Source organism: Cryptomeria japonica, unplaced genomic scaffold (assembly GCF_030272615.1).
Source record: "Cryptomeria japonica unplaced genomic scaffold, Sugi_1.0 HiC_scaffold_94, whole genome shotgun sequence".
Taxonomy (NCBI): domain Eukaryota; kingdom Viridiplantae; phylum Streptophyta; class Pinopsida; order Cupressales; family Cupressaceae; genus Cryptomeria; species Cryptomeria japonica.
Genome location: NW_026728916.1, coordinates 283,315 through 302,220, shown reverse-complemented (window position 1 = coordinate 302,220; position 18,906 = coordinate 283,315). Strand labels below are relative to the sequence as shown.

At 34.9% G+C, this 18,906-nt stretch overlaps 2 protein-coding genes across 2 annotated transcripts; one reads left to right on the top strand and one right to left on the bottom strand.

Moving 5' to 3' along the window:
- Positions 1–7,316: 7,316 nt before the first annotated feature.
- LOC131864818 (aspartic proteinase nepenthesin-2-like) lies at positions 7,317–8,996 on the bottom strand. Its single transcript, XM_059215286.1, has 3 exons — positions 7,602–8,996; positions 7,418–7,489; positions 7,317–7,328 (listed from the first exon to the last, which is right to left on the bottom strand). Exons 1-3 carry the CDS (start codon positions 8,994–8,996, stop codon positions 7,317–7,319), a joined length of 1,479 nt encoding a protein of 492 aa, XP_059071269.1.
- An 8,736-nt stretch (positions 8,997–17,732) lies between these two features.
- On the top strand, positions 17,733–18,683 carry LOC131864817 (aspartic proteinase nepenthesin-2-like). The gene is made up of 2 exons (XM_059215285.1): positions 17,733–17,815; positions 17,957–18,683. Exons 1-2 carry the CDS (start codon positions 17,733–17,735, stop codon positions 18,681–18,683), a joined length of 810 nt encoding a protein of 269 aa, XP_059071268.1.
- The last annotated feature ends 223 nt before the right edge of the window (positions 18,684–18,906 follow it).

Sequence of the window (18,906 nt, the reverse complement as noted above, 5' to 3'; positions counted from 1 at the left end):
ACCTATTTGTAACCTCCTTTTCTGTTCAAGGGTTTGAGCGTTGTAAAAAATCCACCTTACCTTAATAAAAAAATATTTGAAGTACTTTCATAAATATCATTACATTACATCACTACAAGGAAGCTAAACACCATCAGGGGGTTTCATTCTTAAGGTTTAATCATTTCATTCTAATTTTTCATTACTACTTTTCCTCTATCCTCCTTAGGGTCTACACTCTTTTTCATGATGATACATATTATCGAGGTGGGAGCACTAACATGGGCTTTGAATTATGGAAGCCACTATATAACATAAACCTTCTTCCCATTTTTTTTTGTGTTTGGGTTTAGATCTAATACCAAAAGTGGTAAAAGCATAGAGTAGACGGTCAAAGGTTGTGATGACCTTTTAATAGATGGAAACACCTAGAGTAGTGTGCCCAACACCTATATTTGACCATTTTGGAATAGATTTTTGGGAGATAGACCTTCAAAACCTCATGATTAAAATTGTTCTCATTTTTGTCAATCACTATCATCACTATAATAATTTATTAAATATTTCATCGATTAATAAAGTATTTGAAAATATATTATAGAGTCACTAAAATGTTTCTCATTGTATATAATGGTTGTTGCATTGGTTTAAAAGACTTTGGAGAGTTGATGTGCATTAATAACTTATGGACATGAATTGTTTACTATATTTCTAATCAATTGTAGCTAAGAACTATATTTGGAGGAGTAAAATTGGTAAATCCAAACCCTAAGATTAAATTATATAGTCACTAGTTTACATCATTCCCAACCACCACTAATCATCCTTAATATTCAATTAGTCATACACGGTGTTGTTCCAATCATTATAAAGCTATACTAGTTACACAAAGTGTTATTTTAGTATTTTGGAATACTACATTAGACATATGTGCTATTATACCAATTATTAGAATGTTATAATAGTCATATAAGGTGTTGTTCTAACATTTCAAAAGGTTGCATCCATCATATTAGGTGTAATCACTTTTAATGCAATATCATACATTAATAATGTTTTACCTATTTTTGAGAGAATCAATAAATCATTCGAAGTGCCTTACGAATGGTCATATTGCACCATCCATTATAGTTTTCTTGTGAATTCACTTAGTCTTAATTTTATAAATTTATTTTCTAGCTTGAATATCAATGTTGTCATCATTTTCCCCATCTTACACTTAAATTAAATCAATGTTGCTGCTATTATCATATGGATTTCTAATTAGATTAGAGTGTGATATAAAGTTGTATTTTCTTAAAAAAGTTTCGGCTTTGAAGTTGCAATTAGCATTTTTATTACAAGTTAAACTTATTATTCTATATAATTTTTTATAAAAAATGGTGCATTTCATATGTATAGAGGTAAAAGTATTGATATGTAACTAGCATAACTAAACTGGCATTTGCATCTATTGTTGTAAGTTAATGATTATCTTTTGCTATATTGGTCATTCTTTTTTTGAAAACAAACAAAAAGTTGTTAGAGACAATGCACCATTTTTTTCTATTGTCAATGTCAAAATTCTAAATACATGAGATTGTAGGAATGATTTTGAGGAAAGCACCATGTCATGTGAACAATGCTACTAAAAATTATAACCCCTCATCACTATTGTTCATGATTAGTAAATTTTTAAAAGAACAAATCTTAAGATTTTATTTATTAATGCTTCTATTATATAGAGGGTGAATTATTCCTTTCAATTTGGATAAGTTTGAACTGCTCAACAATCAAATAGAATTTCATGAGAAGTTCAATATGATTCAACATCACAATTATTACAATTAAAATTGCTGATCAAAATTAACCAAAATTTAGTTATTATCAAATATAAACAAATAGATATTTTCAATCTATTTCAAACTACATAATAATAATAAGAAAAATTATAAATATAAAATATTAATACTATATCGAACAATTTATTAACTTATATTAACTTATATCTTTGATTGAAATGTTCATAATAAAAATTGTTAAAAATGTTTTCAACCTATTTTAAATTACACAACAATAAAAAACAATTATAAATATGAATAATTAGTCGTCTCATCATTTATATGTACTATATCAAATAATTTATTCACTAATATCTTCATCTATAAATGTTCTTTATATATCCAACTTAACCATTCAACAGTATGGAGCGATTGCAACTTTCAGTTTGTAGGGGAGAAAGAACACAAGACAATAGAAACACAATGATATAATAACAGATAAGCAGTTTATATTATACCAAAAACATATTATATAACAGTTTATATAAATGTCTTCACAAAATAGAGCTGCCAATGACTCCTTTTTGCATTATACATTCATTCATTCATAAAATGAAGTATTACATTTTGGTCTCTTTAAAATAGAGCCTGTTCACAGCAAAAAACAATAGAAGATTCTAGAATGCGTGCATAAAAAACCTAACCATCTAGATGCATCAAAAAGAGTTGAAGAAGACTCGAGAAGGTGGAGTGAATGTGGTAGTTGGAGTAGTTAGGATACAGAGGCAGAGAAGATTAGTGGAGTCCAGCTGGAGTCCATGTACACCAACACTCCCCCTTAATCTTCACTGCCATATATGTCTACAATACCAATTCCTTCTCGGAGGTGTTCAAAAACATTATTTGCAAGTGACTTTGTGAAAATGTCTGCTAGTTGTTCATTGGACCTGCAAAACTGAAGATATATGTCACCATTGTTCACCAATTCTCAAATAAAATGATATCTTGTATCAATATACTTGCTCTGTTTATGAAAGACATGATTTTTAGATAAAGCAATTGCTGAATTGTTATCACAATAGATTTTCATAGGTTCTTCTTGTTGATGCCGCAAATCTGAAAGTACTCTCCTCATCCATACTGCTTGGCAAGCTACTGATGTGGCTGCAACATATTCTGCTTTAGCTGATGAGAGGGTAACAATTGGTTGTTTCTTTGATGCCCAAGAGATAGCACCAGAACCAAGATGAAAGATATACCTAGAAGTTCTTTTTCTATCATCTATGCTACATCCCCAATCACTATCTATATATCCAATCAGTTTGTAGTCATCTGAAGATGTATATAAAATCCCAAAACTCTTTGTTCTAGCAATATACCTTAAAATTCTTTTCCTAGTTTTCCAATGTGATTCTTTTGGTTTATCCATGAATCTAGAAATAAGACTAACCCCATACATAATATCCGATCTTGTGGCAGTTAGATACATGAGGCTACCAACTAATCTTTTGAATAAAGTTGCATCTACACTAGGAATTTTGTCATCCTTACTAAGTTTTAAACCCAAAGCAATGGGTGTAGGTGTTGGATTCACATTTGTCATCTTAAATCTCTTCATCAAATCAATAGCATACTTGCTTTGACATATGAAGATGCCTTGATCATTTTGACTTACCTCCATGCCAAGAAAGTATCTCATGAGCCCCAAATCAGTCATATCAAATTCCTTTTTCATGGTTGCCTTGAATGAGTCAATGGACATATTACCTATGAATATCAAATCATCTACATACAAACAAACTATCAAAATTTCCTTTTTATCATTCACTTTGACATACAAAGTTGGTTCATTGCCACACTTGCCAAAACCATTGTTCACAAAATAAGAATCTATCCTGTTGTACCAAGCTCTAGGAGCTTGCTTCAAACCATATAGGGCCCTTTTCAGTTTGTATACCTTATGTTCTCATCCTAGAATTTCATAACCAGGTGGCTGATTTACATACACTTCTTCTTCTAAAATACCATTCAAGAATGCTGATTTAACGTCCATTTGGAAAACTTTCCATTTGTTTTGAGCTGCTACAGATAAAATCATTCTTATTGTATCCAATCTTGCCATGGGTGCAAATGTTTCATTGTAGTCTATACCTGGTTGTTGTGCAAAGCCTTTAGCCACTAGTTGTGCCCTATGTTTCTCTACTTTTCCATCAGCATTATACTTTGTTTTGTAAACCCACTTAGCTCCAATCACATCATTGTCTTTAGGAAGCTCAACTAGATCCCAAGTTTGATTATTTTTAGTGAATTGGATTTCTTCATCCATGGCTGCAATCCATTTGTCATCTTTAATAGCATTTTCAAAGCAAATTGGATCAGCTTGTATCAGGAATGCAAAATTAGTGCATATATCATCATTTTCAACCTCTTGGATTTCATCATAAATCTCCCTTAGACTACGTGTCTTCTTTGAAGTGTTTATGGATATTGATCTTAGTGATGCAAGGGTTGGATTAGAAGATTCACTGTTGTTATTACTTGCTGGTGTTGTAGCATTTGGAGTGCTAGGTGCTCTAGAAGGTGTTGTAGGTACATTTGCTTGTATAGTAGGATTCTCAACTTGAGTTTCATTCTCTTCATTCTCTTGTGGAACACTAGCTGCAACTATAGTTGTTTTGTCTATGCTACCATCCCATGCTTCATCTTCAACAAACTCAACATCACAACTTATAATCAGCTTCTTTGTGATAGGATTGTACAACTTATACGCCTTGGATTTTTCACTATATCCCACAAATATGCACTTCTCTCCTCTATCATCTAGTTTATTTCTCAACTCTTGAGGTATCAAGGAGTATGCCACACAACCAAAAACTCTTAAATGTGATATGTTATGCTTCCTTTTGCTCCAGGCTTCTTCTAGTGTTTTATTTATCACTGCTTTTGTTGGACACCTATTTAATATGTATACCGAGCATGCAACCGCTTTCACCCGACACTCATTTGGTAGATGTTTTTCTTTTATCATACTTCGTGCTATTTCCATAATTGTTCTATTCTTTCTCTTAGCTACTCCATTTTGTTGAGGAGTATACCTTGCTGTAAATTGTTTATTTATGCCATTTTCTTTGCAAAAATTCTGAAAAATCAATTGATATGTACTCTCCACCTTGATTAGTTCTCAATGTTTTAATATAGTATCCAGTTTATTTCTCAACTTTTGTCTTGAACTCCTTAAAAATAGCAAATACATCTGATTTATATTTCAAGAAATAAATCCATACTTTTCTGCTAAAATCATCAATAAATGTCAAGAAATAAAGCTTTCCACTTATGGAAGGTGTTTGCATAGGTCCACAAAGATCTAAATGTAATATCTCAAGTGGATGTTTTGCCCTATAAGACTCGCCAGCTAGAAATTATTTTCTATGTTGCTTTGCCAATATGCAACTCTCACATGTGGTCTTAAGTAGCTCTATTGGTGGTAGCCCATATACCATTTTCTTCTTGTATAACGGCTGTAACCCTTTGAAGTTTAAATGCCCAAGCCTTAAGTGCCATAACCAAGTTTCATTTTTATATGAGGGTTTGAAAGCTAATTCAGCAACCTTTTGCAATCCTTGTGTCTCTACAAATAGTTCACTTTGAATTCTTAATGGAAACATCCTGTTTTTTGTCATTTCTACTTTTGCAATCAGCCCATTGCTTGGTTTCTTGTCTAGAATCACACATTCACCATTTTCAAAGTATATTCTATATCCTTTTTGCACTAGTTGTCCAATGCTTATGAGGTGGTGTTGCAATCCAAGAACATAGTATACATCAGAAATATGCTTTTCTTCACCTTGCTCAGATCTTATATTAATTGACCCTTTGCCCATGACTAAAACTCGTTGATCATTTCCTAATTTTACTTCTGATTTTACTGAGTCATCCATTATTGCAAACATCTCCTTATTACAACTCATATGATTACTAAAACCTCTATCTAGGAACCATACTTCTTTGGAACTCTCTTGTGCTACATTGCATGTTATCAATATGGTGTCTTGCTCATTAGTGTTTGTCTAATTTTCATTTGTAAAATGTGCCTTTTGCTTGTTCCTATCATATTGTTTTTTTCTACTTCTTGATGCAAAATGCCCAAATTTATTGCAATAATAACATTGGATGTTTGATTTATCATACCTTTCTCCTTGATGATGGCTATGAGAATGGTTGCTCCCCCTTCCTCTTGTTGGTGTAGAATGGGCATGTGGGCTCGAAGCTGGTCTTCTACTTTCAAATTGTGTATTTTCTCTTCCTCCCCTTGGTGTAAAACACCCTCTACCTCTGTTGTGATTTGATCTCCCCCTTATTTTGCCAAAAGAAAGTTGACTCTTGAATGCATTTTCCAATGATGATGTCCCTAATCGATTTATTCTTTGCTCATGCACTAAGAGTGACCCCATTAATTCATCTACTAATAGTTGAGCAAGATCTTTGGCCTCTTGAATGGCTATTACAATTGCATCAAACTTGGTAGGCAGACTTCTAAGTATTTTCTCTACAATTTTTTGATCTTCAATAGTGTCTCCATAGGACCTTAGCTGATTTACTGTTGACATTGCATGAGTGAAAAATGAATCTATTGAATCTGAGTCCATCATTTGCAGATTTTCAAAATCCCTTCTAAGTATTTGTAATTTTGCCATTATTACCTTGCCTGTGCCTTGGTATGCTGTTTGCAAACTGTCCCATGCTTGCTTTGATCTTGTGGTAGAACCAACCTTTGGAAAGATTGATTCCTCCATTGCTTGTTGAATGAAAAATAGTGCCTTTGCATCTTTCTTCTTGTTTTCCTCTAGCAAATCTTTCTCAACTTGTGAAAGTGCTTGATATGCCTGTTGATTTGGTGGTTTAGGGAACCCATTTTCAACAAAGTTCCAAATACCCTTGGAGCAAAATAAAGTTTTCATTTTAATACTCCAATAGTCATAATTTTTGCCATTAAAAATTGGAATCTGTGGTTGTGAAATACTTCCACTTGTTCTTGTCATAATTTTTTTCAGAATAAAACTTTGCCTTTGCAGGGTTCTCTGTTTGTTTCTGCAGGAGCCCCTTCTACCTTAATTAAAAACTTTGACTTTCCTCACTAGTTTGCACTTCTGAATAATGGTAGCTTCTCTCTTTCTTTATCAGCAACAATATGTATCTAGTAGCTTTAATCTGGTAGCTATGTTAACTGTCAACTTCAACAAGTTCTTTGTTACCTCTGTGTCTTCTCCACACATCAATATTACCTTCAACAACTTCACCTCATAGAGATGATTGCTTGCAGACTGGCTGCCTTCTCTATTTGCCTTTATCTGCAACTTTTGCCTTGATTTCCCTGTTCTGATACCACTTTGTAGGGGAGAAAGAACACAAGACAACAGAAACACAGTGATATAATAACAGATAAGCAGTTTATATTATTACCAAAAACATATTATATAATAGTTTATATAAATGTCTTCACAAAATAGAGCCCCCATGACTCCTTTCTGCATTATACATTCATTCATTCATAAAACAAAGTATTACATTCTGCTCTCTTTAAAACAGAGCCTGTTCACAGCAAGAAACAACAGAAGATTCTAGAATGCATGCATAAAAAACCTAACCATCTAGATGCATCAAAAAGAGTTGAAGAAGACTCGAAAAGATGGAGTGAATGCGGTAGTTGGAGTAGTAGGGATACGGAGACAGAGAAGATTAGTGGAGTCCAGCTGGAGTCCACGTACGCCAACACAGTTAACATACGATTGATATGAAGCAAGAAGTTGGAAATTTTATTGCGTTTGATTAATCTATTAATAAAGAAATTACAATAGAAAGTACCGCCAGCGACAAACCATGGCAGCCCAAGGTGAGAGCTTTAGACTGTGAGTATTCCGGGTAGAGTGAAGGGCCATTCACAAGACGCCTGCAATTGGTGGTGACAAACGAAAGAGTCTCATTGCCATTGTCGTAAAGAATATGATAATTTTGTTGTTGAAAATTTCCAAGGACGGCTGGCACACCTTCAACAGAAGCATCCCCCATGTCCAGCACTGCCAGACACACTACAGAAGGATCAACGTCTGTATATGTAATGAAATTCTGTCTTCCTTCAATAACAAAGTCTGCGCCCCTACCCATGTGAAAAGTCATATTCAGATAAGGTGCCAAGGCATAAGGTGATTGATAGCATAGACTAAACCCATCTCGAGAATTGTTAATTCTCCGGAACCCAGAAGCAGAATCGAAAAGAGAGTCCAAAACAGATGCTACTGCAGTGAAGGCGCCATGCGGTAAAACAGTGTACGGTGTTGCAGAGTCGATGATGAATCCCCCGCTTCCATTCGCTTGTATATCGAACGTTCCTTGCGGAATATTCACAGATATATTCCCCACACTTATCCCTTCCATAGAGAGGTAATAGTAGTTGTTGAGCTCCGGCCTGGCTGAGTTTTTTATCATCATTGTCGACTGCACTCCTGTGCCGCTCAATTCTTCTGCGCTGCCAAAAAGGAGAGGCGTGTAGGTTATGTCATCGTAGTCTTCCGCATAATCATCAGCAAGACAGTAGGAAAATTTAGACTCGCCAATCTGTGAGATAAGCGATAATTTCCCTCGCCCGAGCCCCACAACGCCGTTTCTCCCCACGAGGCCGTTGTTCCACACCACGCCGTTGGCGCCCACCTCGCTCTGTCCCTGGGTGTCATGGCTGCACCCAAACGCTACTCCACCAAAGGAATGCACGGCCCCGCTTCCATTTGTCATGGTGAAGGTCTCGGAGAATAACTCGCCCGATATGTTCCGGCCGCCTGTGTAATTATGAGAAAATTGACAGTTTGTTGAACAGGTGGAATTGGGAAGATCAGAGCAGAAGGAAGATGGGCAGGGAACAGATTTGAAGGTAGAGGAACCTGCGGGGAGGGCTGTACAGTCAAACCAAATTAGATCGCTGCTCGTATCAACTTGTGAGCGTATGTTTATTGGTGGCGTTCCCATGCCAATTGTCATGAAGTATGCTCTGTCCTCGCCCACCACAGGAACACCCATACCCACTAGGGTTTCTAGTCTTCCCGTACTTTGAGCTTTAATTGAGGCTTCCATTCTTTTGAGCCTTGTAAAGGCTGAATCACTTCTGAAGTGGTGGTTTGCGCGCATAGCTTCTGCAAGAAACAACGTACAAAAGCAGCACATGAACAGATTTACCGCAAGCATTGTGACCACATTTTTGTATGCCATTGTGGACTTAATTTTTCTAGCCTCCAGTTACAGGCCTGCTTAGTGGGGACTGGGGATCGCCTTATATAACAGTATCCTACATTATCTATGAGTCGGTTTCTGACAACTTTCTTATATTTGGTTTTCTATATTGGCTCCCTGTTGGATTCTTGGGCCATTCTTGTGTTTAGATATTTTAATTTTTTGGGGTTTTTGACAGCTTTCATGGCAGCCGGCTGGTTCTTGGACCATTCTTGTACTTTGACATTGATATATTTTTGTTTTGATGAGAATCTCCCACAAGACGATGAATGGAAAGGGGATTCAAGGAAGTCGTTTACAGTCTGTACATTTACTTGTCGACGATGCAAGTTGGTAATTTATTTATTAAGCATTACTTTGTTTTTATCTCTAGACGGCCAGTAATTGCGTTTGATGGCACATTTGTGCGAGATAATTTATCCCAATTCCATCCTGTGTACTGCTACAAATTGATTTGTGAGTTTACTATATCAAATCCATTACTTTCTTATCATACCGTGCTACAAATACAGGAAGGAATGCACTATTCTCAATTTAGGGTTAGCAATAATCCAAAACAATGTGTAAGAGAGAGAGAGAATCCTTGCATAGGATTTTGACAAATGATGTTGTAGTGAGGAATGTGAGTAATGAAGAGAGTATTCCTCTAATAAAAACAATTTCAGATCAACAGAGTGAATTCATAATCAAAATGAAAATTATAATTGAATTATTTTAAGAGGATGGAAATAGCCATGAACATTGGAGAGTAAGAGTGTGAGAGTATAGAGTGTGAGTGAACAAAATGAAGGAGGCAAAATAATGGGATTGGAAAATGATCTAAATGGAATGGATGTTAGAGACTATAAATTAATAAATGTTATTTTCAAGATTAGAAGAAATAACGAAAAATAAAAATTTGAAGTTTCTTAGTGTGTCTAGGTTTAGAACATCTAATTCATTAGCTAATTGAAATGTAAGGATATTTTGAGTATGATCCAATAGAGGACCCCAACAAAACAAAGGTAACATCAACCAAGAAAAAAATGCATGTTTTACTTTAGTGGAAAAATGTGTTGTTGAAATAAACAAGTGGGAAGAAAAATGACTACTTAAAATAGGATAGTTACTAGAATGAAAACCATGTTATTCCAACATGGTTATCAACTTGAGTTATTGAATAAATTTTAGAAATTATAAAAAATGGAAATGCGTGTAAAGAAATAAAATAAAATTTCCATAAGATCGGATAATAATAGCTAGATCATGTGAAGGCTTCATGATATGTCAATGTCCTAAAGATGAATACAATGTATGATTTGAACATTGTAAAACTATAATTTTTTTAAGAACCCTATCAATAGGTTTGTATAAATAAGGAACCAATATCAAAAAGGCACAAATGTTTAGATAAAGGTAGAGGCTGGTTTGATAAGGATACAATATATGCAATTAACAAAGGGAAAATACAACCATTATAAAGAGGCTAGTTTTTAACATACTTAGAACAAAATACATAGAACAATAGGAAGATGTTACTCTTGAAGAGGTATATATTTTTTTGAGGTAGATGTTAGAATTTTTAATAAAATTATTTTATATATGGACATCCTAGATATTGGTCATATAAGTTTCCACAACACATGATAAAAACATCAAGATAGAGTGAGATTAGTAGTATACATGTATACAAATGAGGTCAAGAGTTCATATGATCAATCAATCATCGAGTGATTCTATTTAGTTGACAAGGAAGAACTTAAAATAAGGAAAGATAGTTTTGGAGTTCAACCATTCAAAAGAGAAACCCATTTATTATGATGTTTAAGATTGGTTTAAATTTTTAGAAGGTCACAACAAATAGTTCATATATACACAACCTAGTTTAAATTGAAATGGTAGGGAAGACATGGTTTGAAGGGCTATCTCATACCTTACATAGGGTAATGATTATAGAGGGATCATCAAAGTATTGTAAAAATAATGTTTATTGAGATTCTAAATATGCAACTATGAAGATAACATATGCCATCACATTATTGACCTTTGGAAATGCTCTATTAATTGATCTTGATATATAATCACAAAAATAAAAGTATTTCATATTGAGGAGAAAAAGTCCGTTTTAATAAACTAAATTTTGATTACTTCATGTGCAAATTGTGAGACTAAAATAAATAATTTTAAGAAATCAACCTATTTTTACATAAACATATTAGTATAATATAGATAAATTCTTGAGGATTGCTATGATGGTTGTCTATAGTAGAAAGATCACTATGTTAGATATGGGACATTTTTTGTTCATTTATATTTACATTAATTTTGGCTTTCCATCGTATCATATGTAACCATGAACCATGATTTGTTAGGCATTTCTTGTAAAATTAATGAAGAACATTATTTTCATAATTAGATTAGTCTATAACTTTTCGATAATAGATAGGACAAATAAATAAAAGTGATTAATAAAGCAATTGTCTATCTTACATAGATATAATCTTACATCATCTCTCCTTAAAAAAATATAAACATAGAACATCTTTTTTACTAACAATATTTATGTTATCATTTATAATATAATATGAATTATATTTAAAAAAGTAATTGAAACATGCCATATTTCTAAAATCCAAACTAAATTAGAAAAAAACTTTTTAATCTATAGTAAAATTTAAAATGGGAATTCAGAAATGTTTTACAAGGTCGAATTTTACGTGAAATGTTTGATCAACATGTTCACTTCGGCCAAAATTGAAATTACAAAAAACCAACTCTTCTCTTGATTCCGCGCCTTTCCCATTGTCGCGTTCGATACAACAACTAGAAAACTCCACACGTTGTTTCTTGTAAAACAAGATGCCCTTTTTATTCTATAATCTCATCAATCTCGTCGTTATATCCTACGGTTGGACAGATGAAACACAGAATGCTGAAGTTACCTGCAGGCGCACAATTTATTAAACAATCCGATTAACATTTAGACTAATCCTTATAGATGACGACCCCCAGTAAACCTGCCTGTAGTAGTAATTAAGGGAAATTTGAAAGCCGGATTGATAGGTGCCCAATGGCACACAATAATGCGATAACATTACTTGTGGCGGATCTAACAATATGTTGTTTTTCAGTTTGCTCTATTCAGAAGAAGCGCGTGGAGGCTCCCATTTGGAAAGTAATTCTGCCTCAAAAGAATAGAAGCCTCGATTAAAGCTGTGCAATCAGGAATGACCGAAGCCCAACTGGGTGGCGCTGTTGCTCCTTTGATCCGCTTGCCCACAACACATGTAGTGAACATTGGCATCAGAACCCCACCAAGAAATTTCCGAGGACAAGTGGACACGGGAAGCGATTTGATTTGGTTTCAGTGCGATACCTTCAATGGCTCTAGGAGATGTACTCCTCCTATGTTCTACCCAGAAGATTCCTCCACTAAAAGATGGGTTCCCTGCTCTTCTTCCCTCTGCTCTGCCCTTGGCAATTCAACTTGTGCGCTGGACTGTCAATATTCTCATATATACATCGGAAGCTGGGACACGTAGGGAGAACTGTCATTCTGTGGAGAACGGATGCTATTCACGCATGCAACTACATGCATCGCCACTATTCTAAGAATTCAACGTAAAAAACTATCATGCACTGTCATACAGTTTTTTTAGTTTTTGCATGAGATTCACTAAGCTAAATATAGGAAGATTCGAATAGTTTTTTTTAGGTTAGTTAATATTTGTTTTTAGTAAATAAAGCATGTTGTGCATGCACTTATTATATTCTTAATTTAGGGAGTAGTTTGTTTTCAGTTTGATAGACTGAGTAGCTTTCCATGCAATGCTGGAATATATTTAGAACTATAGTTATTATTAATTCTTCTAGACTGCAAATTCTTTATATACATAGCCTCTATGTAATTTCTAATTATGCCACAATAAAAGAAATTGGTGTGTACAATTCCAAAAACAGGGCACTTTGTTTTTTTATTCTAAATTGTGATTTCTTTTTGCAATTTATTCTTTTGTTGTTGTTTGCTCTCTCTATTATTATTTTTGTTAATCAACTAGTTCAAAGAGGATAGGTCAAGTTCAAAATTCTACACGTGGTATCAGAGCAGGTAAAATTGTTTTGGGTTAAATTTTTATTGTTGGAATTTTGACAAAGTTAATCATGTCGAATTCTAACCATATGCCTATTCTAGAATTTGATGGGAATGATTATGATTATTGGTGCATTAAGATGCTGACCTTTTTTATTATAAGAGATTTGTGGGAGATTATTGAATCGGGTTATGAAGAGCCAACTGATTGGAATGCCCTTACAGCCAATGAAAGAACAACAAGAAAAGAAGCAAGGAAAAAGAATGCTCAAGCTTTGTTTCACATTCATATAGCTCTTGATAAGAGTTTATTTCCAAGAATATCAGGAGCAACAACTGCCAAAGATGCCTAGAAGACTCTACAAAAAGTTTATGAGGGTAGTGATCAAGTTAAAGTAGTTAGGCTTCAGACATTGAAGCGAGAATTTGAGAATTTGAAGATGCAAGAAGCTGAAAGTATAAGTGATTATTGTGTCAAAGTCAAAGATGTGGTCAATAAAATGGCTAGCCACTACACTTGGGGAAATTGTAAGCAATGAAGTTTTGATAAAAAAATGTGTTGAGATCTTTGACACCCAGATGGAATCATGTAGCAATAATCATAGAAGAAAGCAAAGATTCGACAAAACTACAATTTGATCAACTGGTTGGATCCCTGATGTCTCATGAAGAAAGATTGACAGATTTTTTTGAAGGCGTAGAGAAAGCATTTTCCTCTAAATTGCTAATCACAAAAAATAGAGATGCAAGCAGTAGTAGTGCCAAAATAAATCAAGGCCAAGATAAAGGGCAAAACCAAAATTCTTCAAGAGGTAGAGATAGAGGCGGCTCAAGAAGAAGAGGTGGTTTCAGAGGAAGAGGTAGAGACAGATTTGATAAGAGAAATGTTCAATGTTACCTTTGCAATAGGTATGGCCACTTTAAAAGAGAATGTAGATTGAAAGAAGGTAAAAGTACTAGCTATGCTCAAGAAAGTAGTGAGAATCCTCCTAATCACTTATTTTTATCTTATGTCAAGGGTGAAAATACTAGTAAAGATGTTTGGTACCTAGATTCTGGATGTTTTAACCATATGACAAGGAATGAGAAGTTGTTCTCAACAAAAGATGGAAGTTTCAAATCCAAGATCCATCTTGGTGATGATAAATCATTGGAGGTCCAAATAAAAGAACATATAAAGAGTATTCATGATATTTATTATACTCATTAATGGAAGCACAATTTGTTAAGTGTTGGGCAGCTATGTGAGAAAAATTATAAAGTAGTTTTTGAGAATAAGACGTACTATCTATGATAAAAATAAGGGTAATAGGGTGATCACTATTGTTCCTATGACAAGAAAGAGGATGTTCCCCTTGAGGTTTGGTGAACATAACATCAATTTGGAAAATATGGATTAAGAGGATTCAAGTTGGTTGTGGCATCTCAAGTATGAGCATTTAAATTTTCATAGATTGAAGTTTCTAACCTTGCATGCATTAGTTTCTGGTTTGCCCAAGGTTGAGGAACATGAGGAGGTTTGTGAAGGTTGTGCTAAAGGAAAGCATGCAAGGGAAAAGTTTCCAAAGGGAAATGGATGGAGGGCTCATCACCCACTTTAGCTTGTTCATTCAGATATATGTGGTCCTATGCAGACTAAGAGTTTGGGTAAGTCATCATATTTCATCACTTTTATTGATGATTACTCACAAAATTGTTGGGTATATTTTTTGAAGGCCAAAGATGAAGGCCTAGATACATTCAAGAAGTTTAAATCACTTGTGGAAAATGAGAAAACATGCAAGATCAAGTGTGTAAGGACTGACCGTGGAGGAGAATTTTTCTCAAAGGCTTTCCAAAGATATTGTGATTTTAATGGTATCAAGAGGCAACTTACTACTACATACACACCTCAACAGAATGGAGTAGTTGAAAGGAAGAATTGTACTGTGGTTGAAATGGCAAGGTGCATGTTACAAACCAAGGGATTGAACAATTCTTATTGGGGAGATGTAGTTGCTACAATGGTGTACATCTTCAACCGTAGCCCCACTAGTGCACTAGAAAAGAAGACTCCTTATGAAGCTTGGTACTAAAAAAGGCCTACTGTTAATCATTTAAAAGTTTTTGGTTGTTTGACATATGTGCATGTACCTTATTATAATAGACAAAAGTTAGATGCAAAGAGTGAGTCATGTATTTTTATGGGGTATAGTGAGAAAAGAAAGGCTTATATATTGTATAATCCCCTCACTAACAAGCTTATTGTCTCAAGTGATGTGATTTTTGATGAAAGGGGAGTTTATGGTCATAAAAAAGGCCATGTTGAGAAGCCAAAATCTGTTTTGAACAATGATATAATTGTTGATATTGATCATGAGTAGCCAACTAATGTTTCTATATCTAGTGTTTTAACTCCACCAAGCAGCCCTTCATCAAGTTCTTTAGTACCAAGTTCAAGTCCAGCTTCTTCTCCAAGTTCTACAAGGAAGGTAAGGCAATTGATTGATATCTACCAGAGGAGTGGAAATCAAGTACATGAAGAAAACCCAATAGGTGAGACAATAAATTTTTCTTTATTAGCCAAAGCTGATTTTGAACCATCATATTTTGAAGATGCATTTACTAATGAGGTTTGGGTGAAAGCCATGGAAGAAGAAATGGATTTCATTCGCAGGAATGACACTTGGGAGTTAACAGAACTTTCACATGACAAAAAATGGATTGGCACCAATTGGGTCTACAAGACCAAGTTTAACAGTGATGGGAGTGTTGAAAGACACAAGGCAAGATTAGTTGTTAAAGGCTTCATACAGAAGTATGGAATTGATTATGAAGAGACATTTGCACTAGTAGCAAGACAAGAGACCATAATTGCTGATTTCATTAGCAGCTCAAAAGAAGTGGAACATATATCATATGGATGTGAAAAGTGCCTTCTTGAAAGGGCACTTAGAAGAGGAAGTATATGTGGAGCAGCCACAAGGATTTGAAGTGGAAGGAAAAGAGAATCATGTCTACAGGTTGAAGAAGGCTTTGTATGGCCTCAAGCAAGAGCCAAGAGCATGGTATGCCGAGATTGATGGATACTTTCAGGAGAATGACTTCCAGAGAAGTAAGAGTGATCCTACCCTTTACTACAAACAAGAAGGTACTGATATCCTCATCATAAGTTTGTATGCTGATGATATTTTGTATGTGGGTAGTAGTTCTAAGATGAAAGATAAACTCAAAGCTGTTATGATGAAAGAATTTGAGATGAAAGATCTTGATCTAATGAAATATTTTCTAGGAATGGAGGTTTATCAAAGTAAGGATAAGATTTTCATTTGTCAAACAAAGTATGCACAAGATATGTTGAAGAAATTTGATATGTCTGGTTGTAACCCTGTCTCCACTCAAAGTGCACATGGAGATGTGTTATGTAGAGATGATGGTGTTGATTTAGTTGATGAGACAACTTACAAAAGTATTGTGGGGAGCTTGATGTTTCTAACCCACATGAGGCCAGATATTACATATTCAGTTTCACTTGTTTCAAGGTATATGACAAATCCATCTGAAATACATATGAAGGCAGCCAAGAGGATTTTGAGGTATGTGAAAGGGAACTTAAATTTTGATATTCATTACTACTTTTTTGAAAAGTGCAATCTTGTTGGCTTTAGTGATTCAGATTGGGGAGGTAGTATGGATGACCGTAAATTTACATCTAGAAATTGTTTTTCTTTTCGTTATGGTTTGATTACCTGGAGCTCAAAAAAGAAAAGTATTGTTTCCCTCTCATCTACAGAAGCAGAGTATGTTGCAATTACCTTAGTAGGTACACAAGCTCTTTGGCTCAGAAAAGTTTTGGAAGAAATTGGAGAAAAACAAATTCAGCCTATAGTAATTTATTGTGACAATGTGAGAGCCATCAAGTTAGCTAAGAATCCGATTTATCATGGCAAAACAAAGCATTTTGATATGAAATATCATTTCATACAAGATTTCGTGCAAAAGAAGGATGTTGAATTGAAGCACATCAACACACAGGATCAGCTAGCAGATATATTCACCAAAGCAGTTGCGAAAGCTAAGTTTTTGATACTACGAGATAAGATAGTAAGTTTTCTTAGCATCAAGGAGGAGTATGTGGAGAACTGATGCTATTCACACATACAACTACATGCATCACCACTATTCTTAGAATTCAGCATTAAAAACTATCATGCACTGCCATACAGTTTTTTTAGTTTTTGCATGAGATTCATTAAGCTAAATATAGGAAGATTTGAATAGTTTTTTTTTAGATTACTTAATATTTGTTTTTTGTAAATAAAGCATGTTGTGCATGCACTTATTGTATTCTTAATTTAAGGAGTAGTTTATTTTTAGTTTGAGAGACTCAGTAGCTTTCCATGCAATGCTGGGAATATATTTAGAACTGCAGTTATTATTAATTCTTTTAAGCTGCAAATTATTTATATACACAGTCTCTATGTAATTTTTAATTATGGTGCAATAAAAGAAATTGGTGTGTGCAATTCCAAAAGCAAGACACTTTGTTTATTCTGAATTGTGATTTCTTTTTACAATTTATTCTTTTCTTATTATTGTTTGCTCTCTCTATTATTATTTTTGTTAATCCCCTGATTCAGAGAGGCTACACATTTGAGACGTTCACCATGGCCGCTACATTCCGGGCTGCGCATTCCTTTGGCGGAATAGCGTTTGGGTGCAGCTTTGTCGTTCAGGGAGATGACTTGGAGTAGGCCAACGACGTAGTGGGGCTCGATGTAGTGGGGCTCGGCCGAGGACAATTATCGCTTATCTCACAGATTGGAGAATCCAAATTTTCCTATTGCTTAACTTTCGAATACAATGGATGCCCCTTTCAGGACATTGGCAGATTTTCCACGGCTCTCCTGTTCGGCAGCGCAGCCGAGTTGAACGGCATAGGAGTGCAGTCGACGATGGTGATAAACAACACAGTCCTGCCCAAGCTTAATGGTTACTATCATCTCTCCGTAGAAGGAATAACTCTGGGGAACGTGTCTCTCAATATTCCACGAGGATCGTTCGATATACAAGCAAATGAAAGCGGTGGATTCATCATTGACTCTGGAACACACTACACAGTTTTGCCGCATGCTGCCTTCACTGCAGTGGTATCTGTTTTGGATTCTGTCCTATGGCTACCCAGAGCTAACGATTCCAAAGCTGGTTTAAGTGTATGCTATTCATCACCCTACTACGACTATATCCCTGATGTGAATATGACTTTCCATATGCTTGGTGCAGATTATGTTGTCGATGGTGAACATAATTTTGTTCAATATAGAGAATCTGGTCCGACTAAAATAGGATATTTACTATGTCTGGCAATGTTAGATATGGATGAGGCTTCGGTTGCAGGTGTGCCGACCGTCCTTGGAAGTTTTCAGCAACAAGATTACCATATTCTGTATGACAACGCTAAGCAGAGGCTCTCCTTTACTCCCACCCTCTGCAGGTCTCTGTATATGTCCTCTTACCCCTCGTACCTACAGTCCAAAGTTCCAGTCCCTATATTAGGGTGCCATATCTTGTTACCGCTGCTTCTGCTTTATTTTGTAGCTTTCTCATTAACAGTATAAAAGAGATTAAATTCATGAGTAATTATAAAGTTTTCGACCTAACTTTTTCTTTTTAGAGTATCCTTCTCCCTCTTGTTTGCACAATAAAATAGAGTTATTCTAAACTATCGTGCAACGTGATTCTCTAACCATTTCTTTTCATCTCTTTTCAATATCTATGATAAATTATTTATGTTGCTCTTCCTCTAGAAGCCTAATCTTCCTCTAGAAGCACTTTTCCTTG

Bases quoted from the DNA above. Each gene is read 5' to 3' on its own strand.
- LOC131864818 (XM_059215286.1), bottom strand. From the start codon at position 8,996: ATGGCATACAAAAATGTGGTCACAATGCTTGCGGTAAATCTGTTCATG. The intron at 7,490-7,601 runs GTACTTTCTATT...CGTGGACTCCAG, and splicing joins GCCATGGTTTGTCGCTGGCG to CTGGACTCCACTAATCTTCT.
- LOC131864817 (XM_059215285.1), top strand. From the start codon at position 17,733: ATGGCCGCTACATTCCGGGCTGCGCATTCCTTTGGCGGAATAGCGTTT. The intron at 17,816-17,956 runs GTAGGCCAACGA...GGACATTGGCAG, and splicing joins GTTCAGGGAGATGACTTGGA to ATTTTCCACGGCTCTCCTGT.